We start from the raw sequence: 18,309 nt of genomic DNA on the forward strand, positions 1-18,309 counted from the left end.
ACACACTCCCCCTCCATGAATTTATTATCGCAACTGGCTTTCCCTCATCTGCAGCCGACAGCACCCTGTAAGGCTGCATCCTCCACTGGGTCAGTGCGCATGTGCAGACTCCTCCCTCATCCGGCAACTCGGTTGAGCTCGTGCAGGTCTCGCTGTCATTCACATGACCAGAAGGAGCTTCTACCCCTATGATGTGCCTCAACTTCACACTCAAACAGGAAGGCTCAAGATCCTTGGGGACCATGCAGGGGTCACAAAAAGCTTTCTACTCTGAAAATAAAGTATCCCTGTAGACAATCTTCTTCGGGGTGAAATAATAAAAGGGATTAGGAGACCTGGGCTCCCCCTTTAAAACTCGACATTTTATGAAAAGCAAATTAAAGCTCTTTTCCTTGTCCTCAAACTCCAGGGGGATAAAGGTGTTAGACACGGGGTCTCAGATAAAAGTAACTGTAGCCATCCCAAGTCCCAAGCTACTTGGGAGGCCAAAGTCTCTGGGCAGTAGCCCAGTGAGTGTAGGGTGTGTGAAGAAAATACCTTCCTGACAGGATCTCCATCAAGGTAGTAAAATTCCAGCGGTTTTACTCCCACTCTACAAATGGATTGGTTCATCCTGTTTACAGGTTCTTTCCTCTGGGTCTCAGCAATGTAGGCAGTTGGGGTTGTTTATCAAGCATTTCCTCGTGTGTGTGTGTGTGTGTGTGTGTGTGTGTGTGTGTGTGTGTGTGTGTGTGTGTGTGGACAACTTGTGAGAGTCAGTGTTTTCCTCCAGTATGGTTCCAGAGATTGAACTCAGGTCATCCAGCTAGGCGGCAGGCGCCTTCACTGCTGCCCATCTCCCCTCAGTGATAAGATTGCTTTCCTTTGGTTGATTTAGAAAGTAGCCCTGGACTTTCATTCAGTTCCTCAATGAGAATTCTAGGTTATAACTCCACATGACAAGCATGACGACTTTTGCCCTTAATCCTGGCACTCAGGAGGCAGAGGCAGGTGGATCTCTGAGTTTGTGGCCATCCTGGTCTATGTAGTGAGTTCTAGGACAGTCAGGGCTACACAGAGAATCCATCTCAAAAAAACAACCAACCAACAAACATACAAAAAGCTCAACAACATCATTGTTACTAGTTACCTGGCAACTAGTATGGACTAGCAGGAATCCCACACTAGCATAAAGTTAAGTGCTCTGTCTTCTGCCCAATTTGTATTTTATTTGTTTGATTATCCAGGCAGCCCAGGCCAGCCTCAAACCTCCTTCTACATCCTCGCCTGTGTAGAAATTGCTTATTTTGTTGTTATTTATACCAAAATATCCCAACAAAACAAACTGGATGAAGCAAGGACTTACTTCCCATCATAGTGGGAATTCACCAGGGTGACAGCCAGAGGGAGCGGGTCACAGTACACCCACGGTCAGGAAGCAGAAAGAGGTCAGTGCTTGGGTCACTGCCTACATTTTATTTTATCCATCAATAGGAGGTCTTCCTGCCTCAGTCAACCTAATCTACAAAGTCCTTCACAGACACACCCATTGTTTTATCTCCAAGTGATTCTAAATCCCATCAAGTTGACCAAGTAGCCATCACAGCTGATTTCTAATGCTGCTTTCTGGTGTTTGTGGTAGAATGTTCTTGAAGCTACCAGTGGTGGAGCCTGGCTTTCAAGAGGCATGCCTTTAATCCCAGCTCTTCGGTTCCCCGACTGGAGAGCCTTGCTCAGGTCTGCTGACCTTTCTAGACCTTGATTTGTCACGTGTGAAGGTAGCAGGAGACAGAGAGCCACCAAGGGCCTCTGAGATACAAAGGTCATTCCAGTAGAGTTCGAAATGGCTTAGCCATTTGGCTTTCACTTTCACCCAAGGCCATGAAAATGATCTTAGCAAAGATCTACCTAAAGCTTTGAGCCGCCTACCATGTAAAGAGTGCAGCCAGACTCACTGGCAGACTCAGAGTCCCTCCCCTCTTTGCAACACCAGTCTATTTTGATATTACCACTAATCCCCCCACCCCACTCCCACATCTCCCATCCCTTCTTCAGTCAGACCGCTAGCATCCCTAGTCAGCTCACACCACCGACTCACTGACCTACATCCCTTTGGAAATGTGCTCTGTTTAGACAGCTCTTCCTGTCTTCCAGAAGAATTCCCCATCATCCTTTCTGATGCCAGCACAAGAGACACTTCTGGGAACTGTCCTCTAATCTTCCCAGGGAGTCAACCCTTAGTGCTGGTACAGCAATATGAGGCGACCTGAAGTGTGGCTTTCAGGATATTATGCTTACTGGGTTGTCTTCACCCCACCCCCGCCCCTAGATCTGTAGCTTCCTCTCCACATGGAGTTCTAGAAGACAAGGCTCTTACTTACTCACCCCATTGACTGCAGAACTCAGCCTAGCCACTGGCACCATGCTGGCTTGGTGGGTGTGCATGGAAGAATGCTGGGTCAGCCGGGGTCAGAGCTGCCATCCCCCTGCCCTCCATGCAGTTGGCAGCATGGCATGCGGTATATGTGTCCTCTGCCTCCACCCCACTCCTAGCATCTCTGTCTCTCAACACCCCCATTGAAATCCAGCTCCTACTGGAGGCATTGAACAATAAAAAGTTCATTTCTTATGCTTTTGCATTTTTAAATGGTATATTTTCTTTATTAAAAAATGAACATGGAGGGTCAATTTTAAGGGAGGATGGGAATAGTTCTTTGGGGACAATAAGGATGAGATGCATGTGGCTCTGAGTTCCACAAGGCAAGCCATTGATGGCTAATCATCAGTGGTGGGGATAGAAACCCTCCGAAGACCTTGTAGGGATTAAACAACATGATATGCAGAGTTCCTTTGTGTTATCCAGTCCTCATTTAGCTCTTGTTTGATAAATCCAAGCCTTGTTCCTTCAAATATGTCTTAGCCTATCTGGGCTGTTAAAACAAAATGCCATCAAGCAGCTGACTTATAAACAACAGAACTCTAATCCTCCCAAGCTAGAGACTGTGCAGTCTGGGATAAAGGAAGCATCAGTGTTTAGTGAAGGCTCTCATCCTGCCTCATAGATAGGCATTGGTGATGGTGGTGGGGGATGGGGTGCCTATATGACAAAGATGTTCTTGAAAGCCTCTCTATCCTGTCCTTAAGCTATAACCGCACACAGCCTTGCCTCCCCTGTACCCTCACAGAGGGATTTGGCTCCAACTTATGAAATCTGAAGGTGTATAAAATTCATTCTAAAGCCAAATCCTACTGACTGAGATCCATTTCCCCCTGCTTTACTTAGCACCCACTTCTGATGTTGCTGAGATGAAGGCTATTTTGGAGTCCGTCTTGACTGATAGAGGAGGATGCTGTCAGTCCACAAAACTGGGCCTAATCCTCAATTTATAAAAGAAGAGAGCACCATCTTCTTAGTCCATACACCCAAAGCAGATAGATTTATTTAGTTTATAACTCAAACGTTCCCCACCCCAGACATGAGGAGTGGGCACACTCAGAATCTAAGCAACCCTCTTGGCCCGGCCTGCTATCCCTTCAAGTTTAGGAATATGTGCTCGGAGATGACCTGCTCCAGGCGTAATCGTGCAGAAGAACTGTTCGGAGCAAAGCATTTGAGGTTAAAATATTTGTAATGTGGCCTGGAGAGATGGCTCAGCAGTTAAGAGCACTGACTGCTCTTTCATAGGTCCTGAGTTCAATTCCCAGCAACCACATGGTGGCTCAGAACCATCTGTAAAGGGATCTGATGCCTTCTTCTGGTGTGTCTGAAGACAGCAACACTGTATTCATACATAAAGTAAATAAATTTTTTTTAAAAAATTTGTAACGTAACATGTGAAACCTATATGATAATTTTTTTAGAATTAGGTTGATATGTAAAGTCTTGAAAATATTGTCAAGCATGAGGGGAAGATTATCAAAGTGTGGAGTAGAGTCCCCTCAGCTCAATCAAAAACATGCAACTTCAGTCCTCGCTCATGACTTGTTCTGGAAATAGAAAACACTTTCTTCAGTTTACAGTGTAGCAAACAGATCTAAGTCAAAATGCAACCAATGTATCTAATTTTCACACATTGTAGCTGAGCCTTGCCCAACTTCAACATGCCCAGCACCTGTACATCAGCCTTTACACCCTGACAACTACTATGGCAGCCCAAGTCTGTAATCCCAACACTCCGGCCACAGAGAAAGGAGAATCTCTGCTAGATGGAGGCCAGCCCGGGCTACAGAGTCAGACACTGTCTCAAAAAATATAAACACCAAAAATGTCATCAACAGTGTGTTTTGTAACGTAATGAAGAGTGATTATCTCAATTGCGTTGCCTGTGCTACTGAAAGTAAAACCTGGAACTGTTGTACCGACGTGATTCATGCTGTCACGGAGTCAAAAGACTTATTGCGTCCTGCCATTGTGGGCCAGGGACCATCTGTATGGTGAACCCTCTATGGTTTTAATTGTGCATCCTTCTGCTGATTTTTTTTTTCAACATCCATTCACCGGATCTCATGAACTGTTGGCATAATGATAGTTGGAGTTTCCTTTTCCCTCACATGATCTCATCCAATGGTGGAAAATCAAGCACCTTCCTTGTCCTTAGGACAAATCGAATTTTATGTTCATATTGTGTGAAGGATAAATATTTATGATGGAATTATCGGGACGTAGAGGCCCTTAGCTGCTCGTTTTGAGTAGCTCTTTGCAGTCCCAAGGCTGTCTGGCTTGAAGAAACATAATGAGCTTGAGGAGTGGGGGTGGTGGTCGGAGCCCTTCGTGCCCCAGCCTTTGCGATGTGCACTGGAGAGGAATGCCCTCGGTATGTACAGTCTGGATGCTGGGGATTACAGAGCTGGAAACAGATTGTAAGATCTGCTTGATGAATGTGGCAGGCATGTGAATCTTGTTTGGTCCTGCATCGTGACCTTAGGGGCTCTTCTCACGGCTCTTAGATAACACGGACTTTGTTTCATAGGCTCTCTGGTGTGGTGACTAATAGAGCAGGCTTGTGGACTTGACATGATCACACAAAAAGTGGCATGTGTATGATGAAGTGATCAGGGGCCCTGTGTGCTTAGCCCAGCCGCCAGGGAGACCCAATGAGCCTACAGGCACTGATGAGCCTACTTCTTCAATGGCCGGTTTATATAGTTTGAAGGGACCTTTTGTTTGTTTGCGGGTCGGTCTTTAATGTGATTGAAGCGAACCATGTTCTGAGAGAGTCAAAGAGCTAGGTGAGGGGTCTGGCTGCTGGATGTTTCTCAGTAGAATCGAGTGCTTTGCAGCTGCGGACTCTAGAATCATCAACCTCTGCTTCCAGTGACAGCTAGAAAGGAATCACCCTCAGGAGACTTCTGTAGCCCTGAGGTAGGAGAGTGAAGCCCCGCCCCCTCCATTCTCCCCAGACATCTTTATAAACTCCCATTTGATCTCATCAAGATGCGCCGCTCTCAGTAAACCTTCAAATAACGTGCTCCTGCACTCTCGGAGCCCCTCGTCTGCCGCTGTTCTTCATCGAGGGCAATGTGCAGACAAGATGAAAGTGAGCTTCCGCTGTGAACTTGATGCACACAGGACAGCATCCTCTGAGGCGGCTGTGGTATCTTAGACCATCCCTTCTCCACCGCTCCATGTCATAGAGACTTCCAGTGACTAGCATTGGACATCTGAGTTTGCTGAGATTGTTTTCATGCTCAAGAGTTATCCTCCAAAGATATTTCTAAAGCCTGAACCTACCTTTAAGACAGGAAGCTCCAATGGGAAGTTCAAGTACGCTTCTGAACAAATCGGCAGGTGCCCCACTTCTCACCTGACAGCAGGAGATTTGAACTAGTGACCTTGTTGTGTGGTGGTGGTGGTGGTGGTGGTGGTGGTGCTGCTGCTGCTGCTGCTGCTGCTGCTGCTGCTGCTGCTGCTGCTGCTGCTGTTACAGAGTCTTCTCTCTCGGACTGTGCCATATCACAGCTTACAAATTTGGGGAACATGGAGGACACCACACGTGACTTTCGGGTTTTAGACTGTCACTGTTTAATTGGAAAACCCGAAAGTCACATGTATCTGTGAGACAGAGTTAAACTGCTAAGGACTTTGGAATAACTGTGGTTAAACCTCTAGCTGTAGGTTTAATGTCAAGTCACTCCTGCCAGTGAGGCTGAGTGTACCAGATACAAGGAGGGACTCCAAGCATTTGAGCTCAAGAGTAGTGCGAACAAGCGCTTCTCACTTTTACTATCAAAGCAAGGAAAATATGAGGTGGTGGGGTTTTTTAAAAGATTTATTTATCTGTTTTATGTAAATACACTGTGCACTGTAGCTGTCTTCAGACACACCAGAAGAGGGTGTTGGATTCCATTACACAGGGTTGTGAGCCACTATGTGGTTGCTGGCGATTGAACTCAGGACCTCTGGAAGAGCAGTCAGTGCTCTTAACTGCTGAGCCATCTCTCCAGCCCAAAGTGGTGTTCACAGTTAACAAATACAGCAAGGGAATGCACCTGATGTTAGGTCTTACGAACATCGTCTTTGGTCATGTGACAGGAACCGAATCTATTTCTCGAAGGCCTTTCCTTTCCCACAGAGATAGTGTGGGAAACGAGACATACCAGGGCATTCCCTTCATGTCCTAGCTTTCAAATGTTTCTCATAGTTTATGTGATCCTTTCTAGGAGGGACCTGTGGGAAGAACATTCTGCCCTCTGACCCAACCATAGTTCCCAGGAAGCTCACAGCTCTCTTAGACAGGCTCCTACAGTTCAGTGAGAGACCTTATCTCAAAGGAATGAAGGGAAGAGTGGGAATAGAACGGGACACTCACTGGCCAAGGTTCTCAGCCTCCGCACATGTATGCATAGGCACACGTACATGCACATGAGCATACATGACACCCCACATACGCATGTGCACATAGGACACACAGATGTAAGTTTGAAAACAGGCAAATCCAGTCTAGAAGGTGGAATGGTGCTTCCCTCTGGGAACCACAGGCATCTATGGAGTTGTAGTTACCGGGGAGGCGGTCCCTAAGGAGCTGGGAGTAGTTGCTTTTAAATGCTAGGTACATGGGTCTTGTTCCATTTGTGAAAGAGTTATCGCCCTGTCAATATATGATAGAAGCCCTTTGCAATATATACTATACCTCATGAAGCGTTTGTGTGTTTCTTGCGTAAGTGCCTTTCTCTGGATATCCCCCACCCAAACCTGTCCATTCAGCCTGCCTCTACTCACTAGCCATCTGACCACAAAATTTAAAAAAAAAAAAAAATCATTCTGCAGCAGAAGAAAAGGGAGGAAAGTTTATTTTCTTTCTAGCAGGTGACTTTGAGTAACCTCAAGACCCATTGTCTATCCACTGAAAGTACTGCGCATTTATTATGTGTGTGTGTGTGTGTGTGTGTGTGTGTGTGTGTGTGTGTAATATTGGGTATACAAATATTAAGTATAACCTCACGGCCCTTGCTGTGCTCCTGTAACCAGTCCTGATTCCCCTCCCTGGAATCTGGGTTATCTGTTCTGGCTTCCATTTTTCCTACCCTGCCAATGTTCTCAGAGCACCACTCAACCCATAAAGGCATCTCCCTGCACCATGTACTGACCTGTGTGGATACTATGTGGATGTTCCTAGCATGCATACATCTAAGTGATTATGTTTCATCAAAAAAGAAAGATATAAAATATACTCAGCATAACAGATAAATACAAAATGTTCAGGAAAATGTCCATATATTTTGTTTGTGGATGGCCATGGGTCCTATAAGCTTGATCCCACCTTCGGTTTGGTCCACATTTTTGTTTTGGTTTTAGTTGTTTTATCGAGACAGGGTTGTTCTGTGTAGCCCTGGCTGTCCAGGAACTCACTGTGGAGACCAGGATGGCCTCCAACTCAGAGATCCACCAGCTTATGCCTCTTGAGGACTAAAGGCTTGGGTCACCACACCCAGCTTTACAAGACAGCATCCCTGTGAAATGTGTCTTGGGGGTTGGGGGGACTATAATAATGTATGCACACTTATGAACTGCCCATGTATGGAAAGTGGAGTGAGTGTACCGTGCCAACATTACTCATGGTTCTTACAACTTGAGAGCCAGGAAGTCACTAAGATTTACCACTTTAAGCGATCTAACAGACTTTCCCACATTTACAGATCCTCAGTGTTGGAGCTTGTTGCTTCAAGTAAAATTGAGATTTAAAAAAAAAACAAAACAAAACACCTGTGAAACACTAGAGTCAGATGCTGGTGTGCACCATCAAACCAGGCCAGTACAAATGAAGCCATTCCAGTCATGACACTTGGGTGCTGGACAAGCTGGAGGAGGTTTCCAAATTCCCAACTTGTTTGGCCACTGTGCATTTGCCAACCAAATGACTCCCTCCCGCTGGCTTCTCAAGAATTTGCAGGCTTCCTCATCCCCTCATGGGAGCCAGGCCCTTCCCGATGACTCTAACTTTCCCTAAAATCATTAAAACAAGTCTCAGTGAAGCTCTTCCCAATGCTTTAAAACCTCACACAAACCTTGGATTTCTCCTAAAGTGTCACAGTGTTTGGAGGCTTCTGTTGTTTTGTCTTTAATGAAAGCAATCTGGGCAAAGATATGGATCAGGGGTAGAAGAAAACACTTACTCGTCATACCCAAAGGTCTAAACATAATCTGTGTCCAGTGGTAGAAATATTCACCAGTATAAAAGTTTAAAAGAAATGCTCAGATAATATTTTTATAATACGTTGATGGCTTTGGACATATATACTTACACATGATGCCTGTAAGGACAGTGAGTGTTAATTTTTGTCAACTTGACACAAACTAGTATCCCCTAAGAAGAGGGATCCCCAACTGAGGAATTACATCCACTGAAATTGTCTGTGGCCCTGTTGGTGAGCATTTCTTGATTAATGGTTGATGTGGGAGGGCCCAGCCCAGAGGGTAGGGCCACCCTGGGCAGGTGGCCCTGGCTTATATAAGAAAGCCAGCCGAACAAGCCATGGGGAGCAAGCGCAAAGAGTGCCCCTCCATGCTTTCCGCTTCAAGTTTCTGCTTTAGTCCTGCCCTCGAGGATGGACTATGGCATGGAAATGTAAGCCCAATAAACCACATCCGCTCCAAGCTGGTTTGGGTCAGGGTTTGATCAGAGCATCAGGAAGCAAAGTAAGATGCAGACGTAAAGTTTCAGGGTCCCAAAAGAAATGAAGCACTAACAAGCAGAGGCTGCCTCCTTTGAGACCCAGCAGGTGATTTTTTTACACATTGTGGGTTTTCTGTCTCATTTTAGCGTCTTGTTTTCCCTTAAGCAGCCATGTTTGCTCTGTTCTCTGAGCTGCACAATTAACTCCAGAGGATCTGCTCAGGGCGACTTGAGTGAACAAACTCCTGTTTGGGACCACTGGGTTGACCAATGTGACTTAAGTGGTGACTCTGAGGAGCAGTGAACGAGAAGGAGGTGCTACGGGTACAGATGGACTGCTTATAACCGCACGGCAGACATGGTTATGACAGAAAAGGCAGCCTGCTGTGGGCGCTGAGGCAATTATCAAAAGAGACAGAATCGTCACTGTAGCAATAGCAAAATCCAAAGGTGTGGCAAGAAGGCCAGTGTGGGATTAAATATAGTGTCCCCTCATAACCAAGATTATTCCCCACACACATTTTAACATAGACAAAGTTGTGGTGTTTTATAGATGTGAGCATGTGCAAGCATAGACAAGTAGACATATATAAAGACGGGATGATTTCATTTCTGCTATCCCTTTATGAGGGTCATAGCAAGGCCCCTATAATGAAAGACAGATTGACAGGAGATAAGACAGAAATGTATCTAATACAGACATTACTTACACATACGGTCTTTTGCATAAAGATGCATCACGTTGTAAGAAAATAAAGATCCAAGGAAACCTGCAAATGACTACCATTATGCTCAGGTCTGATACAAAGTAGACATTTGGGGCTGGAGAGAAGGCTCAGTGATTAGGAGCATTTGTTGCACTTGGGGAAGGTCCATGTTCTGTTCCCAGCATCCACGCTGAGTATCTTAGCCTGTAACTTCAGTTCTAGCCAACACCCTCTTCTGGCCTCTTTGAACACCAAACACACGTAAGAGGTTTGTACATACAGACACCCTCACATGCACATAAAGTAAATAAGAAAAACATTTTTTTTAAGAGCAGGCATTCCTGGGAGGTTGATGGTGGGGTTACTATCTAATGGGATGATACCAGGAAAAATTAACAAGACTTCTAACTTTTTCTGTCTTTTTTAAAGATTATGTATGTGATTTATTTTGAGTGTGAGAGTGCAGTTATGTGTGGAGGTCAGAGGTCAGAGGTCAGTGCTCTCTGGCCTCCTTGTGGGATCCAAGGATTGAACTGTCAGGCCTGTGTATGAGGTCCTCTGGCCACTGATCCACCTCACTAGCTTGAAAGGTTTGTTTATTTACCTCCTACTGTGGTGTATCTCTCTTCAGAGGAAAAGGTGTTCCTTCATGGTCCGTCATCATCCATAGATATAGGAGCATGCCCCTGTGAAGGGAGACAGGACCTGCTACAGAGGAGAGGGGCCAAGAGAGAGAAAGAGAGTTTGTCTTCTGAGTGTGTCATATTCTAGGGTGGTGCGTCTGACCCTATCATACCAACTTGCAGGGTGGTTGACAAGCATGTCAGGGTAAACTCCTGCTGGGGAAGGAGCCATTAATTAACCTTCTTTTGGATCTGGTTTTGTGGGAAGAGAGGGCTGGGCAGGAGGCAGGCTTGTGTAGCCACATTCCTGAAGTGGGAGTTGATCAGCCGGCTGTAGAGCCCTCTGTAAAGGCTAAGCTTCGAGGTAATCTGTCAGCCATGGTTATTTAAGACATGTGGTATCCCTGATGCCCTCACGAGACACAGGACACGGTGAGAGCCATGACCTTGACTCTGAACTGAGACACAGTGAGAGCCACTGGATGCTTAATGTGGAAAAGGGCTTGGGAAAGCTTTAAGCAATACACAGACAGTCCTTTGTTGATGGTTAGAGTGTTGGTGTTTTGTTTTTTTTTAACCTGAGGATGGTGTAACACTGACACAGATCACAGAAACCATACCTCAAATCTTAAGTTCTGTTTGGAAGTAGAGTACCACTGTATAGAGCAGGCTGACCTGGGATGTGTCATCCCCCTGCCTCAGCTTCACGTGCTAGAATTGCAGACACAGACGACATCCAGCTGAATTTTGAATTTCTGTCTTTTTCTAAGTTAGAGATTGCTTGCCCATGGAGCTGGGCAGCAGCAGCAGCAGCAGCAGCAGCAAGCCCCAACTCCCTGGCAGCCATGAAACCATTCCTGCTGTCAGTAGAGACTCCACGGTGTTTGCGTTGCTCTACTAACCGTGTTCAGTAGGTCAGGACTGTCAGGTGCCCTTCAGCTCCACAGTGGGTGTACTGAAAGCATTCACACCTGAGTTCATTCAAGTCCTCACTAGCTGTATAAAAACCCAGGCATGACTACACATGCTTATAGCCCAGCCTTGGTGGATGGAAACAGATGGATCCCAGAGTTCACTACCCAGCCAGCTCTTCAGTGAGTGCCCCCGTGTCAGGGCAGTAAGGGAGGGCGACAGAGCAGGACAGAGGAAGGCATTGCACATCCTGCCTGGTCTCTACATGAGCAAGCATAGGCATGTTCACCCACATACTTATGTGCACACCACACACACACACACACACACACACACACACACACACACACACACACACAAAACCAATACAGAGTGATAGACAATGAAAATTCATCTTAAAGCAACTCTTCCAAAAAGAGTAAAGTGAAATTTTGAGGTGGCAATAGAGTGTCATCCGCCACCATTTACGGTGGTGTCACGTCCTGCTGACCTGGATGGGATACAGCACTTTCCGGTTATCACTGGGGAGGGCATGCAGCTGGTTGAGACTGTGAATAGCTTTCCCATGGAGGATCCTCACAAGTGGCTCCAGGTTAAGCTGCTTTAGTCCCTGGTGACTTGGAAAGGCGTAGCAGCTTCAGTAGGTAGGAAGCTACCTGAGGAGTCACCAGGTAACCCAGAGGCATCTGTGTCAGTGAGCCTCATGGTACAGCTTCCTTAGTAATTGAGTTCTTGTTCAAGTAGCCAGTGGATCTGTTCTCTAATCCGCCCGGTAGAGGCTACACTGCCCCGGTGTTCTGGGTTCCTGAATGAAAGACACACACGCATGCAGCCTTATATTTTAATACGCCTTAAACAGCTCAATGGTTGGGCCACTCCCAAACCTCCACGTGGCTAACACCTCCCCTCCAATGCTTCTGAGTTATTACTTGCTAAAATCTATATTCTACCCTTGTTGCCCTAGACCCAGTTTTGGGGGTGGGGAGGACCTGGAGCCATTCTTCCCTTGCTCTTACAGGTTGGCTGTCTGTCTGTCCTGCCTCCTCAGGTGTAGCAGCTATTCCTTTCCCAGGCATGGCCACTCCATCCCTTCCTCTCCTTCCTCCATCCCTAGCCTAAAAGTCCCACCTTTGTCTGTCTCCTTGCCCAGCCATTGGCCACCAGCAACTTTATTTACCAGTCAAAACTAACTGTGGGCAAGGACCCTCAGCTTCTTACCCTCGGACATGCAGATTCTCATGCAATTAGCATTAGACCAAATCCACAACAAATACTAGCAAAGTGAGCATGAGGGTGCCTGGCTAAAGCATATCCGAGCGCCAACTCACCCTCCAGTTAGGAGACAAAGCCCCTGGATCTCTGTGTGTCTGCCCTTGGAGGGGAGAGGAGATAGTTACTGTCTTAGCCATTGCTGTGTTCATAGATGATGATAGGACTACCAAAAAAAGTGTCTAAAAGTTATTTTAATTTAAATTGCATATGACACTAGATACTTGAAAGACAAAGAGCCAAAGGAAAATTGTACCCTCTGTGGCTAGTCATGTGTAAGTATGCTTGGAGAATGAAATGATAATAAAGTAAGAGAGGTAATATAACAAGTGCACATCAGTCATACTGATGGTATCCGTGATGTTTCCATCCATTGTGCGCAAAGCAAGCCGTCTCTGGGATGAGCTCTTCCCCTCGCCCTTCGCTGTGTCCTCTTTCTTTCTGTCCCCACCCCCATCCTACACCACCAAGCCCATCTCTAACTCCCCCCTCAGCCTCTTGAGTATCAAAGACTATAAGTGTCTGCCTGGAATACGGGAATCGTGACCTGTTTTCATAAGAAAGTTGGCTAAGCTCTGTGCCTTCAGGAGAAAAGGATGAGGCACAGCCCTTCCAATCGCTATGAACCGAGGGTCACCCTGCTTCTTAGCACTGTGATAAATATCTGAAGTACATCAACTTAAAAGGAGAGAAACGATTTATTTTGACTCACAGTTTCGGAAGCGTAGGCTCACGGGTTGATTGCGCTGTTGCTCTGGAGTCTGTGTGAGGCAGAGCATCACTGTAGAGAAATCTGCTCGCTCCCTGGTAGCCAGGAAGCAAACTGCCCACCACGGTTTCCACAGAACCCAAGGAGCTGGTTTTGAGTTGTTATATCCATAGCTTATGACCCTCTTCGCTACCCAAGTTAGGGAAGCAGGTGACCTGACAAATGTGCTTTGGATCTGTCCTGCCTGTTGTTAATACGCATTGTGTGGAGTTTCTGGATAGACACTGTGTTGCAGATTTTGTGCCACTGTAACAGAGTGCTACTGACTGGATAATTTATAAAGAACAGATTTTTTTCCCCTCCCAATCCTTCGAAACCCAAGGTCAAGGTCATAGGTTATAAGCCTTTTCCCTACCTCCTCACATGGTAGAAAGCAGGAGGGAAAAGTGTTCAAATCCACCACCACCACCACCCCTGAACCCTCAGTATGACAGCAGCAACTGGGCATGGTTGCAGAACCTTAATGTCCTGAATACCTCCCAGAAGCCTGTTCTGCAAAGTGCTAACAGCATATGAGACCAAGGAGACACACACAAACCACAGCACATAACCGTTTTCATAAACACATACATGCATTGTTACAGCACACCTAAGCCTCTGCATAAACACATACATACATTGTTACAACCTGAGCCTCTGCATAAACACATACATACATACATACATACATACATACATACATTGTTACAACACACCTAATAAACAAACACATACATACATTGTTACAATACACCTAATAAACACATACATACATTGTTACAACCTAAGCCTCTGCACTCGCCTACAGCTACTTCTTTTCTTTTTGCTCCTTTTTTTGTTTTTCTTTTCTGAGGATCTTTGCTTCTGGAATTCTCTCTGTAGACCAGGCTGGCCTCCAACTCAGAGATCCACCTACGTTTGCCTCCCAAGTGCAGGGATTAAAGATCTGTGTCGTTCGTCAATGCCCGGCACATACCTGTTTCTGTAATAACCCGCTCTGTACAGTTAAATCAAGTGCATCATGGCATTCGTGAATTCATACTACTTTGCTTTGTATTAAGTGATTTTTGTCTTGTTTTCGCTGTGAGACTGTCAGATACATCCTTGCAACCGTCCTACGTGAAGATCTGTGTTGTATTTATTCCTAACTGCTGTTTTAGACTGCATGATCTAAGAGCAGATGCTAACAGGCCTTTCGGGGCCCTCTCATTGTCTGTGTAAACATGCGGGGGTGAGTGGGAGTTTTGAGCAGGCCCAAGCCACCCCGTCCTAGCTGATGAATTTGGATTTGGTGCCTTAACCTTCCGAGGCCTGTTTCTTTGAGTTTTGGTTCATTTTGGTTTGTTGCTTGTTTATTTTGATTGGTTTTTAAATGTTTGGAAGTGAATTTTTAAAGAGATTAATTTATTTTTCTGGGTATGAGCGTTCTGCCCATATGTAGTATGTATGTGTGCCTGCATGGTACATGGTACATGCAAAGGTCAGAAAAGGGCATCCACTTCCCTGGAATTGGAGTTATGGGTGATTGTGAGGCCTTTTGTAGGGCTGGGAACCAAACTGAGGTCCGAGTACAAGAGCAACAACTGCTTTTAGCTGCCGAGCCATATCTCCTACCCCGTTTCCTTGTTTTTTAAGTTGTGTTCATATGACAGGCTTTGCGGAATGGTTGCGTGAGATGAGGAAGGTGAAGTACTTGTATAAAGCGAATGTAACCCCTAAATCAGTCAGTCCCACCCAGAGATAGGAAATGAACCAGACTTCCATGCTGGTCCGGCCTCGCAGTTCGAGAAGAGGATGAGGCTATGTGAGAGATGCCACTGCCTATGACTCCCTAATCTTCAGCTCTGCACTTTCTGTGTGTGTGTGTGTTTGTTTGTTTGTTTGTTTTTATTGGGTTGGGGAGAGTGTTGTTTTGTTTTTAAGACAGGGTTTCTCCATGTAGTCCTGGCTGTCCTGAAACTCACTCTGTAGACCAGGCTAGCCTCAAACTCAGAGAGATCTGCCTGCCTCTGCCTCCAGCACCAGTGAGTCAATGCTAAGGAGAAACAAAACCCTAACCGCCCTTTGGCCATGGCTGCTGCTTGGGCACATCACTGGCATAGTCACGCAGCGCCTTGTATTGGTTTTATGCACTGCTGTCCCTGTGTTGAAATTCTCTCTATACTCACTGTGGTTCTGGGGCCCACAGATGAAGTAGTGATGCCTCCTGCTCTAAGATTCAGAAGGACATAAAGAGATCTCAGAAACCACTGAGCATAACGATCATTAAATGGAATTAAAGGTCACCTTTCTCTGTCTCTCTGTCTCTCTCTCTGTCTCTCTCTGTGTGCCTCTCTCTCTCTCTCTCTCTGTCTCTGTCTCTCTGTGTGCCTCTCTCTCTCTCTCTCTGTGTGTGTGTGTGTGTGTGTGTGTGTGTGTGTGTGCGCGCGTGCATGTGTACGCACACCATAGCGAATGTGTGGCGATCAGAGGGCAGATGTCAGTCCTTACCTTCTACCCTGTTTGAGGAAGGGTCTCTTGCTCACCAGTGGTTTTGGCTGGGCTCCGAGCTTCCAAGGATTCCTGTCTCTTGGCCCCCCATCTTACTGTGGAGAGCTGGTGTGGCAAACATGACCATGCCCCGTTCTACATGGGTTTGGGGACTTGAACTTGGAGCCTCAGGTCTGTGCAGCCAGTGCTTTACCTACTTAACCATCTCTCCAGCCCTCATTGTTTCCCATGAGCAAAGACAACCATGACAGCACTAAAGATACTAATTATGAAAATGTCAGTAATATTGTCACTTTAAAGACAATGAAACCAAGGCTCAAGAGATTAAAGAACTCATTAAGATCACAAAATTCAGGTGCAGAGCTCACCGGATTTTAGCAGGAACCTGCTCCGTTACATGTTAGTTTTCTTCCTTCCCAGTGAGTTTGTCTCACTGTATGAAACAGCTCTCAGGCTATGTGTATAAGGCGTTTCTGTAACATAAGTGGATTTCATATAAACTTGGGTCCTACCCCTAAGGTTTCACATGATGTGTCTGGAAGCAACTCAGTTGTGCCCCCCACCTCCTCTCCAAACACTTCATGCGGTAAGCCTTTCTGATAAAAGAAACTTAACTTGTTCCAGTTAACTGAGGAGGGCAGCCATCCCTTGCCTCCCTACAGTGGCTGGGCATGGTGGGCTCTGTCCACTCCTTTGATCAGGAGAGCCAATCTCTCACACAAGAGTTGGGCATGGCGTGCGACATGGCATGAGAGACTGTGGCTTCAGCAGGGAAGTTGAAATGCGACCAGTCCATCTCTTGGATAGCCAGGTTTGCATCTTTAACTGTAATAGTGAGGCTGTTCTTTCAAAACAACCCTGGATGTGACTTTGTGCTGGAGACTTTTGTAATATGAACAGAGATCTACAGGAAATAGAAGCCATCTGTTGGGGCGGGGTGTGTGTGTGTGTGTGTGTGTGTGTGTGTGTGTGTGTGAGAGAGAGAGAGAGAGAGAGAGAGAGAGAGAGAGAGAGAGAGAGAATCTGGGGGAAAATCCTGCAGAGCAAACTGAAGGAGGAATGGGTCCAGTAGAAGGTCTGCGTGTCTAGTACCGCTGTGAGGGATCTGGTTCCTGTATGTTCTGGAGACACTCTTGTGGTTTTCAAAGGCGAGTCCATAGGGAGCTCTATTCCGCTAGAAGAGAGCCAAGAGAGCTAGGGAGGAGTCAGGGTGACCTTGCTGGCCTTCAGTCTGGCCCACGTGCCTTCCAGAAAGTAAAACCATCTTGAGTTTGAACTACAATCTGGACTTTGAAGAAGCCCGTTCTCATCCCTAAGCCATCAGTTGTGTACTCCTTTGATTACAATTAATGCATCAAATGCATGCCTTTGATTACAATTAACTTATCAAGCCACGGGCAGTGTTTTTATTCCCTTGCCCTCTGTTAGCGTTTAAGTTCCAAATTGTATTTACTTCCTTCAAAACAGAAGACAGTTTTTCCCATTTCTGAAGTGAGGCTTGTCTCAATTTGCAGAACATCCTCAAGTTTTATTTTTGTCTTCTAAAATCCGTCTGTGGCTTTTTCCTTTCTGTCTTTTATCTCTCTGTTCTTTTTTTTTTCTTTCTGCTATTAGGCGTTCATGCAGCCTCACTTGCTGGGAAATGAGTTCACACACTTGGAGTTTCCAAGGAGAGTACAGAGGAAAGAACTCGGGAAGAAGATGCTGTACCGGGACTTTAACATGACAGGCTGGTAAGAACGAACTTCACCATGCCTGGGTACCACTGCACCGTGTAAAAATCGCCAGCACAAACACAGCCGGGGACCTGGGCTCACGGTGAAGGATGAGTCCACAGCCACATAGGACCAGGGCTCAGATTACCTGTGTGACTTTGCCTCCACCTTTCCAAGACGATGCTCAGGGACACCTGGTGCCGTGAACCGGACTTTGTTCTAGACTCACATGACACAGTCATTTGGAGGATATGTGTATGTGTATGAACACACACACACACACACACACACACACACACACACACACACATGTTTTTAGAACAGGGTGATCAAAGAGCGAGAAGGGCACAAGAGAATGTGACTTAGTGAGCCATGCTGACTTGAGTTTGAATTCCAATTCATGAGTCTCTGAATGAACGAGATGGATAAACTATCCCGAGAGCCTATCCCTCCCCCCAACCCCATGGGTAAAGTATCAAAAGGTATCATCTCTGAAGACTCACTGTGAAGCCTGCGGGAGGTGAGACATTTTCTTTACAGGTGCCCCCTCTGTAGCCATAAGAGGCTCCAGGATCCTCTACAGAGGTCTAAAGTCTGGGACTACTCACACACCCCATAGAAATGGCACAGCGCTTGCACTCAGTCTATGCATAGCTTCCCTTTACATTTCAAGTCCTCGTGGGCCACTTAAAATGCTCAGCCCCAGGTAAATGCTATGCACGTGGTTGGTATTTACCATTTAAAAGATTATGA

General features: G+C 46.1%; 1 protein-coding gene across 1 annotated transcript in view; it reads left to right on the forward strand.

Moving 5' to 3' along the window:
* Positions 1-18,309, forward strand: part of Ppm1h (protein phosphatase, Mg2+/Mn2+ dependent 1H) — a 265,243-nt gene that overhangs the window by 182,280 nt on the left and 64,654 nt on the right. Inside the window, exon 6 of the mRNA XM_032913223.1 lies at positions 17,456-17,574. Within this exon, the coding sequence (XP_032769114.1) occupies positions 17,456-17,574 (119 nt within the window). The remainder of the gene's footprint in view (positions 1-17,455; positions 17,575-18,309) is intronic.

This window comes from Rattus rattus, chromosome 1 (assembly GCF_011064425.1).
Source record: "Rattus rattus isolate New Zealand chromosome 1, Rrattus_CSIRO_v1, whole genome shotgun sequence".
Classification (NCBI taxonomy): Eukaryota; Metazoa; Chordata; class Mammalia; order Rodentia; family Muridae; genus Rattus; species Rattus rattus.